Consider the following 21,563-nt stretch of genomic DNA (forward strand, 5'->3'; position numbering starts at 1 on the left):
TAATAAACCTCATCCCCTCTAGTCAAATGCATACCTAGCAACATTAACAGTTGCAGATGTTACAACAACAACATTATGCTGCCAGACCCTTCTGACAAATATAGGACCTATGACAAACTTCAATAAAGCAAGCTAAAAAAAAATGAACATGATACGTGCACGATGTTTAGCACGATGTGAAAACGATGGTTGAATAGTTTATCTTAGTTGAGCATGAAACTAATCATTTCATGCTGAAATGCACGGTGCAGCCTCAAACAAATAGCATTCATAACTGAATTTTGGGGTTGGCAGTTCCAGATAATAAATCTGTCTGTCCGAGAAATACCTTACAGAATGTTAGGATCATGGCATACGTGAGATTTTTTCAAGGTCTTTTCTTCTAATTGCACTATCTTGTCCAAAACTAAATTTTTCATCGCTGACCTTGGAGAGCTTACGTTTTATGTTCCAGTGCTAATGTTATGAAAATATAAATTGATTTTTTATCGCAATGCCGTAGGAAACCAAGTGTTTTACTGGAAATGTGTATATGTGTTAAGTCTGTGCAGGTGTTTGTTGTTCTCAAATTAATTCATATGCATTTTTCCGCGATGACCAGTCACCATGAATGATGGAATCATGGTGACTTGAACACTGGATAGGACTTGTTTTGGTTGTAGTTTTAATTAAACGTTTTTGCTTTGTTTCCACAGATTTCACTGGATTAAGATCGGATTTGTGGTAGTCAGAAAATATAGCATTTACTGACTGGTAGCTAAAGAATCTTTACCATTTCTCTCAACAATCTAATTACAACGGATCCTGAACCCACATAATCCTAACTTTCAACTTATTAGGCAACTATGAATATTGTGGAGGATTTTCATGCAACTTTAACCAATATTCATGCTAAGTAAGGCATTAGTTGTAATCCTGTCATGGTCTTCACTTCTAAAAACATTTGCCGAAAATTCTTAGTAAGAATTTGCTGATGATTTTAAGTTGATTTAGATACAGAATTTAAACTTTTCTTCAGTCACTACAGTCGTTTGATTTCCTCATCCCAATAAATCTTTCATTTATTCACTTCGTTCAAACATCATCAGAAAATGATTTAGGAAGACCATCTGCTCTGAATTCGCGAACATCAAAACAAATCTGCAGCCAAGAAATATTTCCCTTCAATTCAATCAACGGCACATCTTAAGGTTTCATAGCTGCCATCAATGTCTGTTGTTTACCTCTTCCATTTTATAGATCCAATCTGGTCAACTCTGATACTGGAGGAATGCTAGATTTTTGAAGGCACTGCTAATATTTTGCACCACGTTCTTTGTTGCTAACGTCATATTGATGTTTGGTCGTCCAAAATAATACAGAATAAATGAAGCTAGAATATATATGCAATATCAATCGATATAAATCATTTAGTTGTGGAGTGGTATCCAAACAAATAGCATTTAATCGTTCTTTCTGTCATTTATAAATAAATAGCTCGGTGCTGTATGGTGGTATAAATAACTTCACACTGATTTTATTAGGTATGTGTGTTATAGCAATTTTAAAGAAATGCCTCATAAAAATACACAAAAATAAATCAATCTACTTCTACTAAATTACCGTTCCAATTCATACATAGATTTCTGGTGGGCTCATACCGGGCCATCTTACCCTGACAGATAACGTCGTGCGACAATCTCCTTCATCGACCACGCACCTCGGTGCCGGTACTGTCGTGTAAGGTTCGGCGTACTCGTGATTTTCTTCATTGTGATCTGAAGAGATTTATTGTACAATTTTAGTGAGGATGCAAACAGAACATAAATAAAGGTGGTAGCGATTGAACCACCTGTAAACAAAGATTTAAATAATCAGTATTATGATTTGTTATAAAACTTGTTATCCAATGTAAAACATAATTTCAGTCAACTTGTAAATTCCATGCATAGTTTTGACTTAATTACGGCAATTGCTGATAAATAATATGTGAAGGCCTCTTCATTCCTCTAAGGGAGTGAGCATAATTTATTTATTTTTTTTTTTTTTGGCCTAATGCTTTAAATCAATTGCACAGTCCGTTTTCACTTTCGTCGCTGCGGAGTTACTGGCCAAAGAAATTTTCATCTTAATTAATTTCTATTGAACGGGCAATTTTGTTAATTTTCGTAATTGTAAACTCGAGTTTCTTGCTGAAATAAAACCCTACATGACTTCTCAAGAGATCTGCTAACTCTGGAATTCGCACTTGGAGAAAAGGAAGGCTGGCGTGGAAAGACTTCACCTAGTCCTTGGCGAGAATCGAATTCGCCTTTCTGATGAAGAGCTAGAGTCAGGAAACGTATCGCGAATCTACAAAGGCACTATAAGTTACATTCAGGATGTAGTTTATTTTGGAAAATCTCTCGCATACGCGCGCACACACGTACATGCATTACAGCTTTTCACCCAAACATGCGTTGTTGCATTTTCAGAAGGAAAAAAAAAATTTTTTTTCAATTAAGCATAATCATTGCAATGATACGCCGGTTTGCTATTATCAGCACAACACTTTTGAGTTAGTTGTACTTAAAAATATAATTTGTACCATGTGACGCGTCTAGTACATTATATACTTCAGCAATTAGTAAAAGTCGAATTTAATTATGGACAAGTTATAGAACATTTATTCCATCGTATTTGATTACTGATTTTTTTTTCTTTTTTTTTTCCCTCCCATGTGTTCAAAATGCAGTTCCAAGTGGCAATTTCAGTTGCAAGAATGATCATATTTACAGAAATCAGTGTAGTACTCATCCATAATTTCATATTAACGGTATTTAAATTAGCTTTAATATATGTATAGAATTTTCGTATTTGTCAGTGGCAATAGCGTAACGTTCTGGATGGTTAAGTTTCAATATTCCGTGTTTCTATGAAAAATCGTTTCTTTGTCGAGTTGTGTACGCCTTATGTAATTTCATTGTCTCGATCTCAATAAGGTACTGGTATATCTGAAGTGTGCGATTTGTCACTTCCGTTTATATGATATAAAAGAATGTAATGTAATCCACTCCCCAACCTTGCTTTTTCATTTTGAGGTTTTACTAAGTTATTTATCAAAATAACCCATGATTATATTAACTATAGTAACTTCATCACTCAGCATTGTAGCATCATGTTGATTGTAGAATCATGTTGAACTCAGCATTGTAGAATCATGTTGCTCCTTTTTGTGTGCCTAAGTTTGAGAGGTATTGGGGGGGGGTGCTGTTACGATCTCATCCAATTGGAGGTTACATAATTGCAGTTTCTAAGCATAACAATAGATTGATACTCCATGGTAGCTACGATGATGACACATTAATAGAATTTAGAGGAAAATGACCGCCTGGAATATTTCCATGAACTGCATAATTCGAATAGACAACCTGACAACTCTCCATTGTGTGTGTGTGTACGCACACGTATGCATTCATACTCCAAGAGAACCACTGAACCTTACAAATTTTGCTAATTAAACCCCTTCTTAAAATGGGATAAACTCTGTTTGGGAATATCATATACCCGAAAGCAATTGTGTTGCAATCCTCATAAAGTTGGGAGAAGGGAGCTGGATAGTTTGATAAACACCTAGAACAAAAATGATATTAAAGTAACCGATATAACCACAGGAAAGAACATACTAGTAGCAGAGTTATGAAGGTAGTTTATGTTCTTATATTCTCGTATGTTCTTTCTTGTGGTTATATCAGTTGTTGAATATCATTTTTGTTCTAGGTGTTTATCGGAACATTCCGGACTCCCTCGTATGGCTGACTTTTAAAAATGATAATCAGAATTAGGTTTTCTAGTACTGTTATACAAGAGGCACCTAACAGAACAGATTTTAAGCAATTCGTTAATCACTTTTATTGCTTATTAAACAAAAAAACATCAAAATTGAGTATATAACAAAAATAACTCAGTAATTTATTTCAACTGAAAAGAGAAAACGTGAGATTAATGATCAATGTATGTGTGTACATACACATACCTTAATCAGTCAAACTATTTGTAAAAAAAAAACAAAAAAACTCAGCAAATAAATATACAGAAATATTTCAAAATATGCATTTCCATTTCCTTTGCAATACATAACGTTCATTAATTGAACAGTTGTTGAAAAACAACTTTTTCATTGGTATTTTAAAAGATGCTTAAACTTTTTTTTTTCGTGTGCTGATCTTTGCTGCAAAAGTACAGTCCGTCATCGGTAATATGTATATGCACTTCAAAACTTTATAGAAATGCAATTAAAGCCCGTTTGACTACTCCAACAAATTATATGAAAGTGGGGGAAAGAGATTATGTCCATTTCCGAGGTCACTTTTTGCAGTAATCATAAAAATCCTCCTGAATCAAAATGGAAAGAGAAACCAAAACTGATATTCGAAAGAGTCCATTTCACGAGTACTAAACTCGTGACAAACTTACTTAATACAAACGTCAGTCTTATCATTTTAGTTAATAATATGGATTCTCTTAAATTCCTTCACAGATACATAGTTTGTCACCAACTAATGTCCATTTTGCTAACCTTTTATGTGACAACGCCACTTTTATCCCATTAATATTCACAAAAATGAGCAATAAATGTTGCATTTATGCAAGTTGAGAACTTTTAACAGGAAAGTGCACTGATATCACAGAAATTGATACGATATTTTTAACAAAAACTGTCAAATAAAAAAAATCTCAATAGTGAGCATACTGAAAAATTAAAATTTCATTAAATAACTAAAATTGGTTACATGCTAATTAAATGTGTAAAAATGACTAAATATTAAAAGTTATTAATGTAAGGCATCCGCGTATCGCACCTCGCTCATAACAAAGGTGCCGGTTTGCAATACCACTCAGTTCTTAGCCATACGTAAAACTAGATTTATGAAAAACTATTTTTTGATAAATGATCACACTGAATTTGATCTGTTGGAAATGTTTGGGATTTATTAAGCAGATAAATCCATAGTTGAACCTTCATTAATTAGGTAAAATTAATCATATGTTTTCATCTCGTTAATGTTAAGCCTTATTTCAATATTCTGTAAATAAATATCGATTAATTTAGTGGTTGTTTTCGGTATCACTTGATAATGTTTAAGCGCATCAGTATGTTTTGCCATTAATATAATATTATAGACCAACAATAATCAACTTATTCTGCCATGCGGTCTGTTATTATTGTTGTTTAAAACGAGCCACGAGCTACCATTTGTAGCGCACTTCACACGATTTAAAAATAACAACGCAGAAGGATTTTAAAATTAAATGTAATTCTTATGTTTATATTTATGATCGTTATTATTTAGCCAGAAGTTTGTTTTCATGTCATTTGCTAAGCTTCTAAAATTGGGAGTATACTGTGATGAGTCCAATTTTATGTACTCAGATGTGTAAGAAGAGGACAAGAACTGGGCTTCGTTTCTTTCGCATGTGAAAAGGCCAGTTCTTGTAGATATGTGGAACCAAATCAGAAATGTAAAAGGTGATTTTTCTTCCGTTTGATTACGTTTCTATACAAACATATTTTCAAAAGTATTTTTTGATTTTTTGATTATTATAATTTGGATAATTTATTAATTTCTTTCTTTTGTATAATATTTGGTGGAAATACAAATAACCTTGTTACGTGATTTTAATTCACAACTTTTTTCGCGATAGACTGATATAAAAGCCGTGATCGATTTGTTGGCCACCACTCATATTAATATAATGTCTTATGCTTTCACTCATAGCGTTCTTATGGAAAACAACTTTGTTTTGTAACCAGCTATATGGCTGTTACAAAACAGTGTGGCTTCGAGTATCGCTGTGGCATGTTTCGGAAAGCGCAAGTGGCTGATGGTGTTCATTTCTCGTGCGAGGCTTGAAAAACACCATTTCTGGTGTACCAGTCATGGTGGTAATGTACTATTGGTTTACATGTTATATCGATCAGATGGGCACTCCAATTTATTTATATGCACTATTCCGACTGAGAAGGTATCTCGTTTGTCAACGCTAATTCAGACCAAAATGCTTTCCCACTTTGCCTGGTAGTGAAAAGTATAAAAATTTGTGCAAAGTGGGAATTCTGTCAATCCCACTTGGTGACGAAGGTCGCCAGTGAGAAATAGATGAAAACGCTAAGATTTTTAGTAGCCTCCGAGTAAAATAATTTTATAATTTACACAATATGTTTCCTCTTTTAAATCAAGAATCAATAAGAGATATCCTTGATGGTGTTATCAATTCTTTGTTCGTCTATAAACATTTTTGCTTCAAAACTGCAAAACTTTTTTTAAAACGGCCAAAAAAAAGCTGCAAAAATTTAGCTTCGATTTGTAGATCTTAAATCTATATCCCCGAATTCCTGGCAGTCGATAATTAGAGTTGGTGGTGCTGCAGAGGAGTTCCTTATGTAATGCAAACACACCGATCTGCACTTACAAAAGATTCGGTCCATTGATTCATAAACGCACTTAAAATGAGGGTAAACCGAAGAGGTGCGAAAATTGTTGAGTTAAATGCCGCTCGCTCAGGTTTAATAATAAAGTTCACTTTTCAGGCACATCTTAAAGTGAGTATATTTAGAAAAGTTCAGAACTTGTAAAGTAAAAGAATGAAAATAAATAAATACCTACTGCGATGACAGCTGGGGGCAGCAGAAACTGGTTTCCTTGAAGGCGATGAATAGTATGAAGTCTTTCCGTAAGGATCGGGATCCTTGCAGTCCTTTTGTGGGAATTCTGTCAGTCCCACTTGATCACTGTGTCTTCCTTTCCACTCTTGACAATCTGCATTTAAACAAATACCTCAGTTAGTAAATGAACCCTTTTGAGCGTGTATGCGTTGAAAGCGCCTTTTTTAGATTACTAGCCAACTGTTCTACCCCCAATCTCCAGTTTGCGCAATATTAGAAGCAGGTAGCAGTCGATTTACAAGGTTTTCGCGTACACCCTCTTTTGAATTTCGCAGAAAAGGGTTACTTAAAGGCCAAAGCTACATAAGTGGGACACCGATGAGACTTCTGACCCAATGAAAAGAGATGTAATTGGCAGTGCTGTTACGGAAATGCCGTGTTAACATATGTGATGTCCCTGAGACAAAAATAATAAACCAGGTACGATACGTCAATGACAATTATAAAATGTTATATTCCAACGATAGACCCAGGAACAGACAAGATGGTCTTACATAAAAATGCGAAATATTTCAAGTGAAGTGATATGCACACATTTCTAAATGGGACACTGGACATTTACACTTTGTGGGACGATATGCACAAAGTTTTGTGCTGGGGAGATCTAAGCAGCATAGTGGTAATTGAAAATTTTGGAGAAAATAGCAAATTAATAATAAGTTCCTGCTGGATTCGGCTCAGGCATAGACTCGGCATTACTAATACCATATCACAACATACAAATGTGCACAAATTCACAGGGGGAGAAGAAAAAAAAATATAAACATTTTATTGATTATGTTATTGTCGATAGTGATACCTTCATATTGGTTTAAGACAGAGTACAGCGGATTTGAAATAGGAAATGATCATTTAGTTCTGACATAAAATGAGCATCATACTGAAAATCAAAATATGTAGCAAAGTTTTGAAAAGAAAGTTCAGCAGTTGTGGGAGTTTCTATCGGATCAACTATTCAAACGTTATGAGAAAAAAGTGTTTTTCAAAACAAGAAACGGACCTTAAGAGATCAGTGGAAATATCTGAAGAAAATATTGAATCAGCCAAGGTTGACAGATACTGTCTGAAAGAAGAAAAAAATTACCATTTCATGGTGGACACAAGTTGAAGATCTCCTGAAAAAGAAACAAAAAGATTATAAAGAAGATTAGAAATTCCTAGGAAATAATCGGAATCTAGCCTGAGAGAATGCGGAGAAAACAAGGAAAGAAAGCTGTGTAAAAGTAGCAAAACACCAAAAATCATGGAAATGTATTTTTGGAAGTTATTGCGAAAGCTACCAAACAAAGCAAAAAATACCTTAAACGATTGCGATAATAAAGATGATACCAAAAGTGAAGGTGAGGGTTATTTTGAATTCGAGAAGAAATGCTCAAGTTTAAATCTGTATATTGAGCATATCTTTAGTGACTATATCTTATAATTCAAAATGGCGAATTCCGATTGAATGAAGTATAGCTCACAGTACTCATCTATAACAAGTGGAGCAAAACTTTATGCATTCAAGAGAATTCGCTGAGTTTAGGGTAAGATTTATGCATGCATGCCTGAGGAGTTATGAAAAAAATGGTAGGAAGAATAAGAGCCGTGCTCAAGCCAAATAGAGGTTTGCGTGTGTGGATAAAATGCAAGTTTTTATTACTGAATTCATGAGACTATAACAGTCTTTCGTTTTCTTTTTTTAAGATCTGAAAAAAAAAAGGAATAAATATGATAAGGTGCCAAGAGAAGCAAAATAACTCTAATTACAACGCTACAACCATAGAATGTAAGTGGGACAGTTATACAACACATAGCCTACACTTAAGCTGTTAGATTCGAACATTGTTACAGGAAGATGGTTTAAAGAAATCAGTGTAAGGCACGAGTGAAACTAATCTTGTTAAAAAAGAAAACGACATAAAATCTGATTTTATGCAGATGATGTTATACTATTAAATAAACGAGTAAGGCTTCAAGACCCTTACCTGGATCGAATACAGTAATTGCTGTAACAATTCACGAAAATCATCCATAAAAAGACACCCCCTGAAAACAGGCAGAATGCAGAAAACCGAACCTCGCTCTCAATGGAGAACGGAGAGAACAAGTGAAATATTTCATCTGTGTAGACACAATGTTTGTGTATGTGGAAATAGGATAACAGAATAAACACAGGATAAGGAAATAAACGGCCAGTGTTTAATTTTTAATTTATGGTCTGATTACTGGTTTGAAATAAAAAGTGATCAAAAACTACAGAACACAAATATGAGAGTTCTCAAAAAAAAAAAAAAAGGTTGAACAGATGGCAATAGTGACAGAATGATATTAGCAATGAAGACATTCTAAAGAAATCGGATATTATTAGCATTCACCAGAGATTGATTTCTTTGGTTGTAAGAGGGAACAGATCTGATCTGACATGGCTTTGGTCGTTTAAGCAAATGTGAGGAAGAATCGCAAATCAGGTAGCAGTCCCTATTGATGATGTTAGTGTCTGCTGACCTTACAATATCGAAGAACTACAGATAACAGATTCATTTGGAAGAAAACTGCAGGTAGGAAACTGGTAATAATGTATTGAGTAGCACTTCTGCGTTATCTTATAACGCAGAAGTGCTATATATATATATATATATATATATATATATATATCTCAGGGAAAGACGTTGCAAATAAAAATGGTAGCTGCTGATATTTCCTTATGGGCCTGGGTGCTTCCTGTTGCCCAGTATGTCAGGCTATCGTGTGTTACCGACTCCAAATTCGGTGCCCATTTATCGTTTTCTCTTCGCTTCTTTCTCTTTTTCAACTTTCTTTCTTTTCGCATTCTCTTTAAATCGATTTCTTTGGTTATATCGGTATTTGGCACAAAACAATGGACAAATGAATAAAAAGAAAAGTAAAACAAGTTAGGAAATTTGCGTACAACTTAACATTACAGTCGCAGTTTTGATATTAAGAAAAGTACTTAATAATCAAAAAGGAAAAATCAATTATATATATGCTTGATAATTTTTTCCAAAAATTATGAAATTCTTCAATCATCACTAAAACAGGTTTTATATAGATTTTTAGCGAGTAGGTTGTTTAAGTAACAGAGTATAATAAGGTTAGTCTATCAATTTTATTTTCCGTGGAATGGCCAGGAAGCTTGATAGAGATCTTCAGTACAGATATAATACTGGTAAGGAAACTAATAATGCTCAAAAAGCTGAGCCTGATTAAAGGAGTCAGTGCGTTCTAATACCGTCACACAAATCATTAATTAGGTCAGTATTGGATTAAGGTATTCAACAACGAGATCCGAGAATGCAGGAGATTGACTAAATTTATGTAGGGATTGCATCATGATAGTAATTAGTCGGCCGGTTAGTTATAATGTGATGAATTTAACTAACGCGAGATGGAGAAGAGATTAAACTGAAGTTTACAAGTTAATCCAGTGCATATATAAGAAGGGATCTGTTTGTACTCAACTGAACTAGACTCTGCTGGAGGGGATCATGAGAAGATAGTAAGAAAGGCTGAAAACAATTATACGCAATTCATTTGTTATAGTTAGAATAAACCTACGTGCAATGACCTTTAACAAAGAGTTCTAGAATAGGCGAATTTATGTAATTTTAAGAAGAAATTAGACAGGAGAAAGGGTATTTATAGTTTATAAAATAATGCTATCTAATTTTCACAGTATAACATGTCAGTATTGCTATTTTTATGTAAAACATGGACAAATAAAAAAAAAAAGGGATTGAAAGGGAGTCTAGAGTATATATAACCTATGGGGGAATATACCACAAGTCAACCATGAGAGCAATAAATAGCTTTCTTAGAGCTATTATATAAATATGAAGATAATGAACAATTAACATGAAGAGAAGTGGACAGACAGATACGCCTAACTGGTGGAATGTTTCAATTTATAGAGGGTGGGGAAAGGACAAGAGGGCATTCTGGGAAGGTGAGAATGAATGCCGCTAAGAAGGGTGTGAGGGCTAGATTTTTCTCTCAGAGGGTGGTGCGTGATTGGAATGGATTGCCATTGGATGTTTTGAATGTAAGCAGTGTGAATGAATTCAAGAATAAGTATGATAGCTGGTGTGTGTGTGTGTGGTATGTGGCCTTCCTCGACGAGTCTCCCACTCCCTGGAGGCGTCTCTTAATAATAATAATAATAATCATCATACTTTTTTCTGAAAAGGGCTTAGCCTTTGAAAGTTATATGTATTATATGAAATAATAATAAACTGGAATAAAATATGAAGATATTAAATTATCTTCTAATGGTAATTTAAAGGGCCTTTTTGCTGATACCCATGTGATAATTACTGATTCCAGGAAAAACTTTATAAAGCTATTCTAAACCTAAACGAAACCGTGGAAGATTTCTGGAAAACAATCTTAAAAAATAGTATCCGTTTTAAAAGATGAAGGCAAGTTAAAAGATCCAAAATCTAACTTGTAATAAATAACACATTTTTCGGAACGAGTTCATTCTTTTAATTATTTACGATACAGGATTTCACATGAAAATTACCAAGAATCTAAAAGTAATAGCTCTAATAAATTCTGTGCTTAAACCTATTACAAACACGACTAGTTTAATCAGGTCACTATTAAAAGGTTATAATACTGTAGCTATACCTACATTGCTTTATGAAAGTAAAATTTGGACAAAAAAGATAGAAAGATGAATGCAGCTTTACTGAAAGTTAAGAATATATCGAAATTATACCCTGTTTGATCACAAAACAAGTAAGAAATAATGAAAGAATTAAATAAAGAATCACTCATGCAAAAATTAAACATAACTGGGTGGAGCATGTTGAGAATGCAAATCGAAAAATTATCCAAACTAAGCTAATACCCTGAATAAAAACATCCAGAAAAATAGTTATCTATTGAAGAGATTTGCCGATAGCTTCCAGGGCCGAAACAGCCCATAATAGATCTAAATCCTTGATGGCCGATGAGTACCGTTAGGTGGTACTCATGAGTTGGTCAGAGTGATAAAATTGGTCTGCGTTTCACCGGTTGTTTTATACACCCCCCCCCCCCTTCCAGCTTTAACTTAGCTCGTTTCAGGCTGGATATAAGTTTGACTTCCTCCGAGTACTCGGGTTTTATCCTAACAAACATAAAATGACCTTAAATTCATATTTATACCGGCAGGTATAGGCCTCGGTAGCTCAATCAGTATAGGTCGAAAAGACGGTTCGATTCCTATCAGTCTCGTGAGAAACCTTTATCTGGTCTCTTTCGACTAAAGGTGAGTTAGCCTGTCGCATAAGGAGGTGAGGTTTTTTTCACCCGGAAACTCGGGTTTTTCGTTCCCCAGAAGAGGCAATTCGGCCCCATGAACTCACGTAGATTAGTCATTAATACATCACAACCATACGCCGGTCCCGAGCCCGGATAAAATAAGGGGGGGGGGGAAGAAGAAATGGTGAATTAACCTATAAAAATTTCACCAGGAACACTTTATGGCCAATGCCTACAAAGTCTTTAGGGTCGGAAAAGACTGAAAGGATAAACCACACCCACCTCCAGGTATAAAAATATGAGGTTGGATAATTCTTGGGTTCATACATTTCCCACTCTAGGTGGATTTACATCTCCGTGGAAGGATAATAAAAAAATTGTTGATGAAGATGTGTTAATATCATTTCATCCGTTCTCGAGTTGATCTACGTAGACCGACAGACCTCTAGATATAAGCTGATAGGCGTCCTGTCAGTCTACAAAGATCAACTCGAGAACGGATGAAATGATTTTAACACATCTTCATCAACAAGTTTATTATTACCCCTAGAATATTTCATCGAACGGATTTCTATTAGACAAGATTAAAATTGTGATTTTAATTTTCGACTAATAATTATGCATTCTTCCGAACAAGTGACTGATGTATGGATGGTGAACGTAGGGCCGCTCAGCTGAACAGTTTAACATTTCAAACTGTTCGCGTTTATCGGAGAAAGTCTCATGTTTTCCGTTTCATTAACTCAGCCTTGTTAGGTTAGTCATAAGTCCCTTCATCCTCAGAGGACTACTGCACACCGTACAACTTGTAAAATAAACCGAGAGAAACTCGAAGTGGATCCTTTTACTGCGAACAAACTTCCATAAAGGAAATAGTTGTCGCAGAGAATTATTCACTTCCTTTCTAATTCTGAGTAGCTCTACATCCGGTCTCCGTTCCAAAGATGATTTCGCTAAGATATGCAGAGGTTAACATGATCCAACGCGGTATCATAACTCCACAATTCAGAACTTCTTGCGCAATATGCAACATAAGTTTATCCCTATGAATAAATTTAAAAACACGACTGCAGTCAGCCTGATGAGGAGCGCTCAAGTTCCGCGAAGTGAAAGCACGGAATAAATATGGATCTGTTTAATTAGCTGTAAAGTGTGCTGAAAGTGAACTAGCCCAGTACACGGGGCTAGTTCCACTTTTAATCCGATACAATCACTGTTATGTTATATCGGATAAAGTTAGCAATTATTTCGCTTGCGTTTAAGGTGGCTAGTGTTAAACACTGCAGATGCATGTTTCTTATACGAAATAATTATACAGTCGAGGAAATCTGCAGCTCTATTCAAACATCTGGCAACATACAAGGCTGGAGGTAAAACACCACTTTGCCCTTAATAATACGAAGCTTTGTTTGCTGGTTTTAATTGTTTTTAAATTTGTATGATTCATTGAGGTTAAAAATCATCGTTCTTTGTACTTCAATTTGAAACGATTTATATTCCAAATAATTGTTTCTCTCTCTCCCTCCCTCCCTCCCCCGAATGATACGCTATGTGCTTATCATTAGGAAAGAAAATACTTGGATTGAAATAATTTCTCCGATACTACAAAAAAATTTTATAAAGATTTTTGAGGACGTTCATTGAAAATAGAAAATATTTTTATCCGAGTAACTTCTTTTGTACTGGTCGGACAACTCGTGCAATTAACAGTCAAAAATAATAATATAATGTCCCTGTGACCTACCTCTGCTCATTCCCAACTGCTGGTTCCAAATTAAGTGTTATTCATATAGAATAGAGAATTACAGGCTATTTCCTTTTTATTGGTTCTTCGCTTGGTAGGTGAAAATGACGAATTTCAATTAATTAGGATTTGCATCCAGACTCTCCTTTCGATCACGTATTGATCACAGAACAGCAAACTGCATGGCTTCGTTAGACAAATCTATGAATTCAGTTACATAAAATGGCAATCATGCGATTTACGTTCTGTTTCAACCGAATCTTTAACAGTTGCCTACGTATCACCCTGAGTATTCAGATAGGCCAATAGGTAGATAGAGAACTGATTTAAAAAACAAGAAAAAGGATGGCAAGACGTAGTGTTCAAAGGGTAGATGCATGCAAGTCATCTTCTGACTAGTAGCGGACAACTATGGACATGACATCTTGTCTTAAAGGACCTTAAAGTGTTCATTAGTGATACATATTCAAACATTGGGATTTCTTTTTCAACCGGTATCACGCCACTGCCACATGGTCTCCCCAGTCTTTTATTTCCCATTCTCTTTTCAGTTTTTTGTCATTCCTTTTGTGTTTCAACAATTTTGTCTCCTCCTTTTCCTTGGTCTTCCCACTGCCCTTAATAGGTCTCCGTTCTGTTAGTAATTTAGGCCATCTTGCGTGATATTTTACAATGTATCGAGTCAATCTCCATTTCGAATGCGTAAAGAGTATATTCCCTTGGATGTTATCCAGTTGAAATGTACCCAAAGAAGAAAGGAACACGAATAAATTAAGCGCAATTTCATGAATTCGATGCCGACTATAATCTGGTGAGGCTAGTAAATTGATCACATGACTGTAATTCTAGAAGTTCACAATGATTAAGCTAGGAACTTCGCCAAGTGAATTATCGTCAGGATGAAATAACAAATACGTGAAATATTTTAAATGGATGTCAAATGAATGAAAAAGCTTTACAGAGAATAACTGAATATAAAATTTACTTATTTTGGTTGATAACTAATCTCTGCTTTTCTTCGTATCTTTTGTTAACGCAATTTAGCAAAGCTCAGCTGATTGTTAGATTAACAACCGGAAGCTGCATTTGCAGGAGGAACGGGCCGAATGATGCCATTATATAAGTCTGTTGTTGCAATACCAACCGTCTTATCAAAAGTTCCTGACACGTGCAGGTATACAGTGCATACAGCATGCATTTATTAACAGAAATTAATAACGTCTTTTCCCGCTATTGGCTGTTATAAATGCCCCGGAAAAAGTTAATTTTTGTTCTGTTCATTTACAGGAAAACGTTAATTTTTTTTTTTTTAATTAGAAAAGAAATAAAATTCTTACGAAACCAAATAAGATTCAGTAAATGGAAAATAGATAATAGTAAACGAAAAGACCAACAATGAGAAGATTTTTGTGTAAGTTCTTAAAATTTCAAATCGTTAGAATTATTCAGAAAATACTTTAAAATATTTTAGAAAACATCACCAACAACACTTTCCCAGAGACAACGTTGGGATTAAACGAATAATTAGGAGGTAAATTTTGCAATCGAATTTGTTTGCAGAAAATAAACTTAACCAAGTGCTTCTTACATTAATTAACAAACACGTAGCAGTGGTAAACTACCAAGAGACTGAAACCATGGAAACGTGATTTCCTCTCTCAAACTGGTATAACTGCAAAAATTGCGTAACCGTTTTCTTGAGCAAGTGATAAATGAAAAGCAAAACGGTTTATAAGGAAAGTGAGCTCCGTGTATATCCTGTATTCATCAGCTCTCAAAATAAGCGTAAAACGAGTCATTAACGGAACCAGCATATTGGACATCAGGGTGATTCAGACAAGGATCTTCCCTATTTGGAATATATCAGTGGTTTTCAAACCTTTCTGGATTCTGCACACGCGCGACTCGTTAGTGGGTCGTGAAATCAGTTTAGTAGGTTGCGAACAACATTTTTTTTTTTTTAATGAAATAGCAAACGAAAATATTACAGGGGAATCAGATTTCGTAGCTTTAACAGGTTCACACCGTGCGGTGTCCCATCCTACGTTTCCCTTCTACTGGGCGAATTTTACGAAGTTTTAAACTATTTTAATTTGAATGTTTTGGTTTAAACTTTACTTTTTTAAAATTAACATGAGTGAACCGACTTAATGATACAGAAAATCTCAAATGTGACTCGGATTTAAACTTATATATATATATTCATGAGCATTGACTCGGTTACTGTGATACATTTAAAAAAAAAATATTTAATGACTAACAAACGGAGATTAAGTTAGAAAACTTTACTGATACAACTAGTTTCGGCTTATTATGGCCATCATCAGATATCTTTATAGGTAGAAAAAACAATAATAGAAGACTGAAGATATTAAGAGAACTGAGAAGCACAGGTTAGTTATATTAGATAATTAAAAATAAAAAACGTTGTATTAAAATTCCAGTTGTCCTCTTTACGTGCCATTGTTTATTGTATGCGTGGTAGTAGACTCTCGAGAACGCCAGTATTGAACAACAGCAGTGTGGCTCTCAGGGATGTTAGAGCTCAAATTACTGTTCAAATGCTCAGGATTAAGGACGATCTCCCTGGATTCCACTAACTTTTTTTCAAATTCATCCTTGCAACAGAAAATGTTTTTAGATCTATCCTAGGAAACTGAATGACCTTGAAAATTATCACGGTCAAACTAATCTGTTGAACTTCGCATGGAGGAGCATTAAAGAGATATCTCCTATATAAGATCAAATGGTAGTGCACGTTCTCTTCTCTAACAATCCTCGTGATAATTTTCAAAGTCATTCAGTTTCCTGGGATAGATCTGAAAACATTTTATGTTGCAAGGATGAATTTGAAAATAAGTTAGTGGAATCCAGGGAGATCGTCCTTAATCCTGAGCATTTGAACCGTAATTTGAGCTCTAACATCCCTGAGAGCCACACTGCTGTTGTTCAATACTGGCGTTCTCGAGAGTCTACTATCACGCATACAATAAACAATGGCACGTAAAGAGGACAACTGGAATTTTAATACAACGTTTTTTATTTTTAATTATCTAATATAATTAACCTGTGCTTCTCAGTTCTCTTAATATCTTCAGTCTTCTATTATTGTAGGTAGAAGAAACAAAGATACCTGATGAAGGCCATAATAAGCCGAAACTAGTTGTATCATTAAAGTTTTCTAACTGATTCTCGATTTGTTAGTCATTAAATATCTTTTTTAAATAAAAATATATTTACACACACACACACACACACACACACACACACACACACACACACACACACACACACACACACACACACACACACACACATGTGTGTGTGTCTGTGTGTGCGCGCGCGCTTTTGAAATTTTCTATAATATATGTGACCAAGTATTTATTTATTTATTTTGCCACCGACAATCGTCAGTGTTTGGCACTACAATGAAGCTTATGTTGCTTGCCTACATGCAGTATAGCAGTGGTTTTCAAAGTTTTTTTTGACCCCGCCCTACAATTAAAAAAAAATGAAAAAAAGAAAGGGCTGGGGGGGGTGCACAATATCAGGTAACTGGTGGCAAACTTGAATCAAGCCCGAAGCAGTTTCAGCGATTTCCAATCCAAAAATCATTTAATATCTTTCGGCGTAAAAGATATTAAGCTGATATGAGCGGATGCGATACTCTTATCTTACCTAAAACGCAGACAAGTGAAAAGTGAAGTACCTGTACCTATCAGTTTAATATCTGACAAGAGCTCAACTCTCCCCAAGATATTAAACTGACTTTTGGAAGGCTGTGTAGCGCGTGTAGCTTTTTCCACCATTGCTACGGTTATCCTGATGTGACAGATTCGCCTTTCACTATCAGAGAAGAATGAAAAACATCTAAAAACAGAAATTAGGAAATGTCTTTATTTAATGCAACCGCAGTGCCTGCCATAAAACATAAGATTCATTTTTATTCATTGGAATAGATAATATTGTTCATTACACCTATTTTTTCGGAAGATGAATACTGTAAAGACACAATTCGTCGAAGTACGATAATTAGCTGCAATTAGTGTAAATTGGAGACACGTCTGGGATGAAAATGACTGCAGAGTGATAAACAACTCCCCTCCCACAGACATTAAGACAATATTACAATTAAAATTTAATCGAAAACCATCAAACTATCGTGTATTTAAAACTTCGCAAAAATGCCCTCGCCACGTGGAAGATACAGTATATATCGTCAAAGCGAGTTACCTCTTTAAGAGAAACGAGAGAGGTGTCACCGCCAGCGCGAACGTCTTCACGCTAAAATTTCTGAACACATTGATATTTTTATCATATTTCATTTTAAAAATGTTGGTTCCGACCCGCGATTTGAAAAACTGCAGTATAGTACTGTGTTTGTGCGAGTGTCCGGTGTGTGTGTTGGGAGAGGTGGTTTTTATTCCAATAAATGAAAATGATTCCGTTTTTGTTTGAGATATCTCGTTGCGGATGCTGCCAAATGTTATATACTTTAATTTCCAGCCAATCCTATATCATTAATTAAGCCAATAATTAATTAATTGGCATTAATTAGTAATTGGAATCAATAATTGATGCCCATAAATATGAGCAGATATTCAATTCCTCGCAGTTCAGTGTACTCTGATTTAAACCCACTCAATGCATGCACCAGAGTTCATCATGATTTTATTTGCAAATTTCGTCTTCAGGCATTTTATGTTGCGAAAATTATTTAACCCGAGCTTTTTGAAATACGGATTTATGGTGCTTGTTAAATATTCCGCAGATCAACTTATATATATGAACTGCAATATGTGATATTTTATCACCTTAATGGGTGATAAACATTCGTAAAAGTACCATATCCTGAGAATTTAGTATTATTAAAAAAAGGATCTCTTTAATAGCAAATTATTTTCTAATTTTTGGAAAGTAACGTGTTTATAAAAATAAAGGCGTGATTATACAAATGTTCTAACTTGTCTTATAGATGTATAAGACAATGATATATAAGATTTCAATTAGTGTTTCAAGTTATATCGATAAATCGATGCCTAGATACCAGAATTTTGTCAAAGCCCATTTGGCCTGCTGCTAACAAATCCCACACAAGTATGTTTGCGTGTTTCTAAGATGTTCATTGCGTTTCAAAAGCTGGATAATATCGCGTCAGCATATTCTTGTAAAGCAAGTGACTCTTTTCACTGCGATCCAGGGCGGCTCGTGCATAGGCACTGCGGAACTGCAGCACCCCCAATTTTTCTCGATACATAAATATATTTATTGATTTATTTATATTTGCTTGTAATATTTAATTTTATCATCAACAATCCTGTACAATTCTCTCATTTTTCGTAAAAAATAATAAAAATCAATCTTGTAGCACTTAGGAGGGCGAAGGGCACTAGCAGCACGCGCGCAAGCATATGCACGTCATAGTGAGATGCGAGCTATTAGCGTAATGCGGCACTGTCCGTCGCGCAGTTCCGCTGTTGTTTATATGCAGTTTGCGCCAGTAGTAGAGTGTTCGTAGTTCTTATCGTGTTTACTCCGTCTCTTTAAATATTTGGACATTACAATTAAAGGATTTAATTGTAATGTCCAAAAAATTGTAAATCCATTCCTTTAATTAAAATTAAAGAATGGATTTTATTTTTAAGTAATTTTGAATTATACTAAACTGTATAATTTTATCGATAATAAACAATATTTTTTCACGTTTAATTTTTTTTTTAATTTTTACTATAATTTTGATATTTTATCCAAACACGTGTACACTGTACTTACAGTATGTATGTATATTTCGAAAGTTGCACCACCCCCACGATTTCAAGCTACTGCTGCCACCTCAATCAATGATGTTCGTCACAGACTTGAAATGGCAGTGGATAAGGAAGTGCTACGTGATAGATGGTTATCAAGGCCAGTTCTTCACTTTCTTTTATTAACTGCTGTTAGTCAAATATGCCAGTCAATGATCATTCCACTTCGAGTCTAAAAGTTTTCTTCATTATGTCTCTTAAATAACTATCATATTTTTATGCCACTGCATCGCCCGCCAAAGTTTAACTTGCGATACATATCCTACTGTAGGTAGGCTTAAAATTACAAAATCGATGAACCCCACTTTGGATTCCCCCCCCCCCCCCCTAGATCTCCAGTAGGTCGAATGATAGTATCAAACCAGGTGAAGATATTCGTCTATCCACCTCTTTCGCAAACATCCGTATAAGTAAACAGTGAAAATACATAATGAATACGCAGCTTGACACTGACTTCTAAAATTTACAAATTAGCGTACTTCTAACTACTTTGGGGAATGAAAACGCAGTAAATAAATACGTTTCTTCATTGTATATTTATGAATTTGTATTTTTCTCTACATTTGCAAATTTCACAGTGATATTAGTCGATGCTTTTCCCCTTTTGATCGGTTACTTATTCCCATTGATTGTTCACGTAAATACTGTTTAAGCAGTTTGTTGAGGGGAAGGACATGATGTACGAAGTATTAAAAAGAAATAACGCATACATTATTTCAGTGATTTGTTGTGAAAAGGTAGTTGGTGCACATTTGATAATTTGCAGTTGAATAAATTCGTAATAAGTTCAAAAATTATTAGCGAAGCTTTGTTTCGAAAGTTTTAACGCGTAAAAGATAAGTGTTTCCACTTTCTGAAATGCATTGATATTAAACCGGATATTTATTGTAATTGTTTTTAATCTTAGTGTCCGCAAGGTAATTCGATTATTTTATACACGAGCAGAGTTGAATAACAACGCTTTTATAATTTGATCGCCTCTGAATTTCGCTCGTAGTTACCAAACATTTTAGCATTGCTCTGGGCCTGAAACTTTCCACTTAGGCAAAGCACACGCCAGCTATCACATACACGAGAGAGAGAGAGAGAGAAATCACGCATGAGAAAAGTCCATAACGATAGCCACCCCCTCGAGGCTCTCAGCTGCAGTCGAATGTTTGACATTCCTCGCAGTCGTTCTCATAATCAATCTTAAATTTACGAGCTAATTTCCCAAACATTTCTAAGCGAGATGAATCATAGCATGATTACGCGCCAAGAATGTGCCAGCGAAGTTCCTCTAATAATCGTGTAGAAACAGCAACGAATACAGCTGGAATTGAAATGAATCGCTGCGTCTATTTCTGGAACTAGAACAGGCGGAACCCACTAAGATGATAATCGCTTAGAAAATTATGTAATATTTTCTTACCTCCGGTGCTCCCTCTACTGCTCGTGTCCGCTTGTCTTCGTAAGCACACGATGACGGTGATGATCACAATAACGAGAACACTGACCGAGATCACCACTGGAAGCAGAATGGTGAGATTCTTGTAGAAGGGCAGAACGTTGTCTTGGGCGGCATAAGGTGTTAAAGGCTTGGATGTAGGAACTAGAATAAAACAGACGGCATTTTGTAAGCGGGCCTGTTGTTTCATGAAGTGGATGGGATTTATGTTCGACAAAATTTCATTCACCTAATTTTTTTTCACAACATTGAAAAAAAATTATTGAAATAAAAATTGAAAATTTTAATGTAGATGTTGCTGCACAATTTCAAATGTAAAAATCAATATATAACTGACATGATTAGAAGTTCGATAATGGAAGCCTCCTTCAAGCATAAATGTAATTACATCTATAAATGAAATAACGAACATAATAGAGAATATGAAAAGGCTTCGAGCATCATATATACCAATAGAAATACCTAAGACAACTAAAGAAAGTGCCGCTGATAAACTGCAACTAATCTTTAACAATTTGCTAGAGACTGAAAGATACCTAACAGTGGAAATAAGTCATGATAATCTAAGAAGGAAGAACTCACTAGTTGAGAGAATTGGAGAGGAATTAATCTGTCAGTACCTGCAAAGTATCA

The 21,563-nt window shown here is 35.0% G+C and overlaps 1 protein-coding gene and 1 long non-coding RNA gene across 8 annotated transcripts in view; one reads left to right on the forward strand and one right to left on the reverse strand.

The window, feature by feature from the left end:
* The window catches only part of LOC150094609 (uncharacterized), a 944,400-nt gene that overhangs the window by 298,806 nt on the left and 624,031 nt on the right, over positions 1 to 21,563 (forward strand). The gene's annotated exons all lie outside the window — the stretch shown is intronic.
* LOC150094610 (cell adhesion molecule Dscam1-like) overlaps positions 1 to 21,563 on the reverse strand; it is a 223,380-nt gene that overhangs the window by 22,733 nt on the left and 179,084 nt on the right. The window contains exons 22-24 of one of the 3 annotated variants that reach the window (XR_016550175.1): positions 20,895 to 21,074; positions 6,627 to 6,779; positions 1,618 to 1,757 (exon numbers count right to left, since the gene is read on the reverse strand). Coding sequence is in view for 1 of the 3 variants with exons in the window: in XM_090411561.1 (XP_090267687.1) it covers positions 1,654 to 1,757; positions 6,627 to 6,779; positions 20,895 to 21,074 (437 nt within the window). In the remaining 2 variants the exon portion in view is untranslated. Of the gene's footprint in view, positions 1 to 1,617; positions 1,758 to 6,622; positions 6,780 to 20,894; positions 21,075 to 21,563 lie in introns of all 3 variants that reach the window. The other 2 variants (XR_016550176.1, XM_090411561.1) reach the window with 2 other exon arrangements.

Source organism: Typopeltis vanoorti, chromosome 21 (assembly GCF_054136105.1).
Source record: "Typopeltis vanoorti isolate ZY-2024b chromosome 21, IOZ_Tvanoo_1.0, whole genome shotgun sequence".
Taxonomy (NCBI): Eukaryota; Metazoa; Arthropoda; class Arachnida; order Uropygi; family Thelyphonidae; genus Typopeltis; species Typopeltis vanoorti.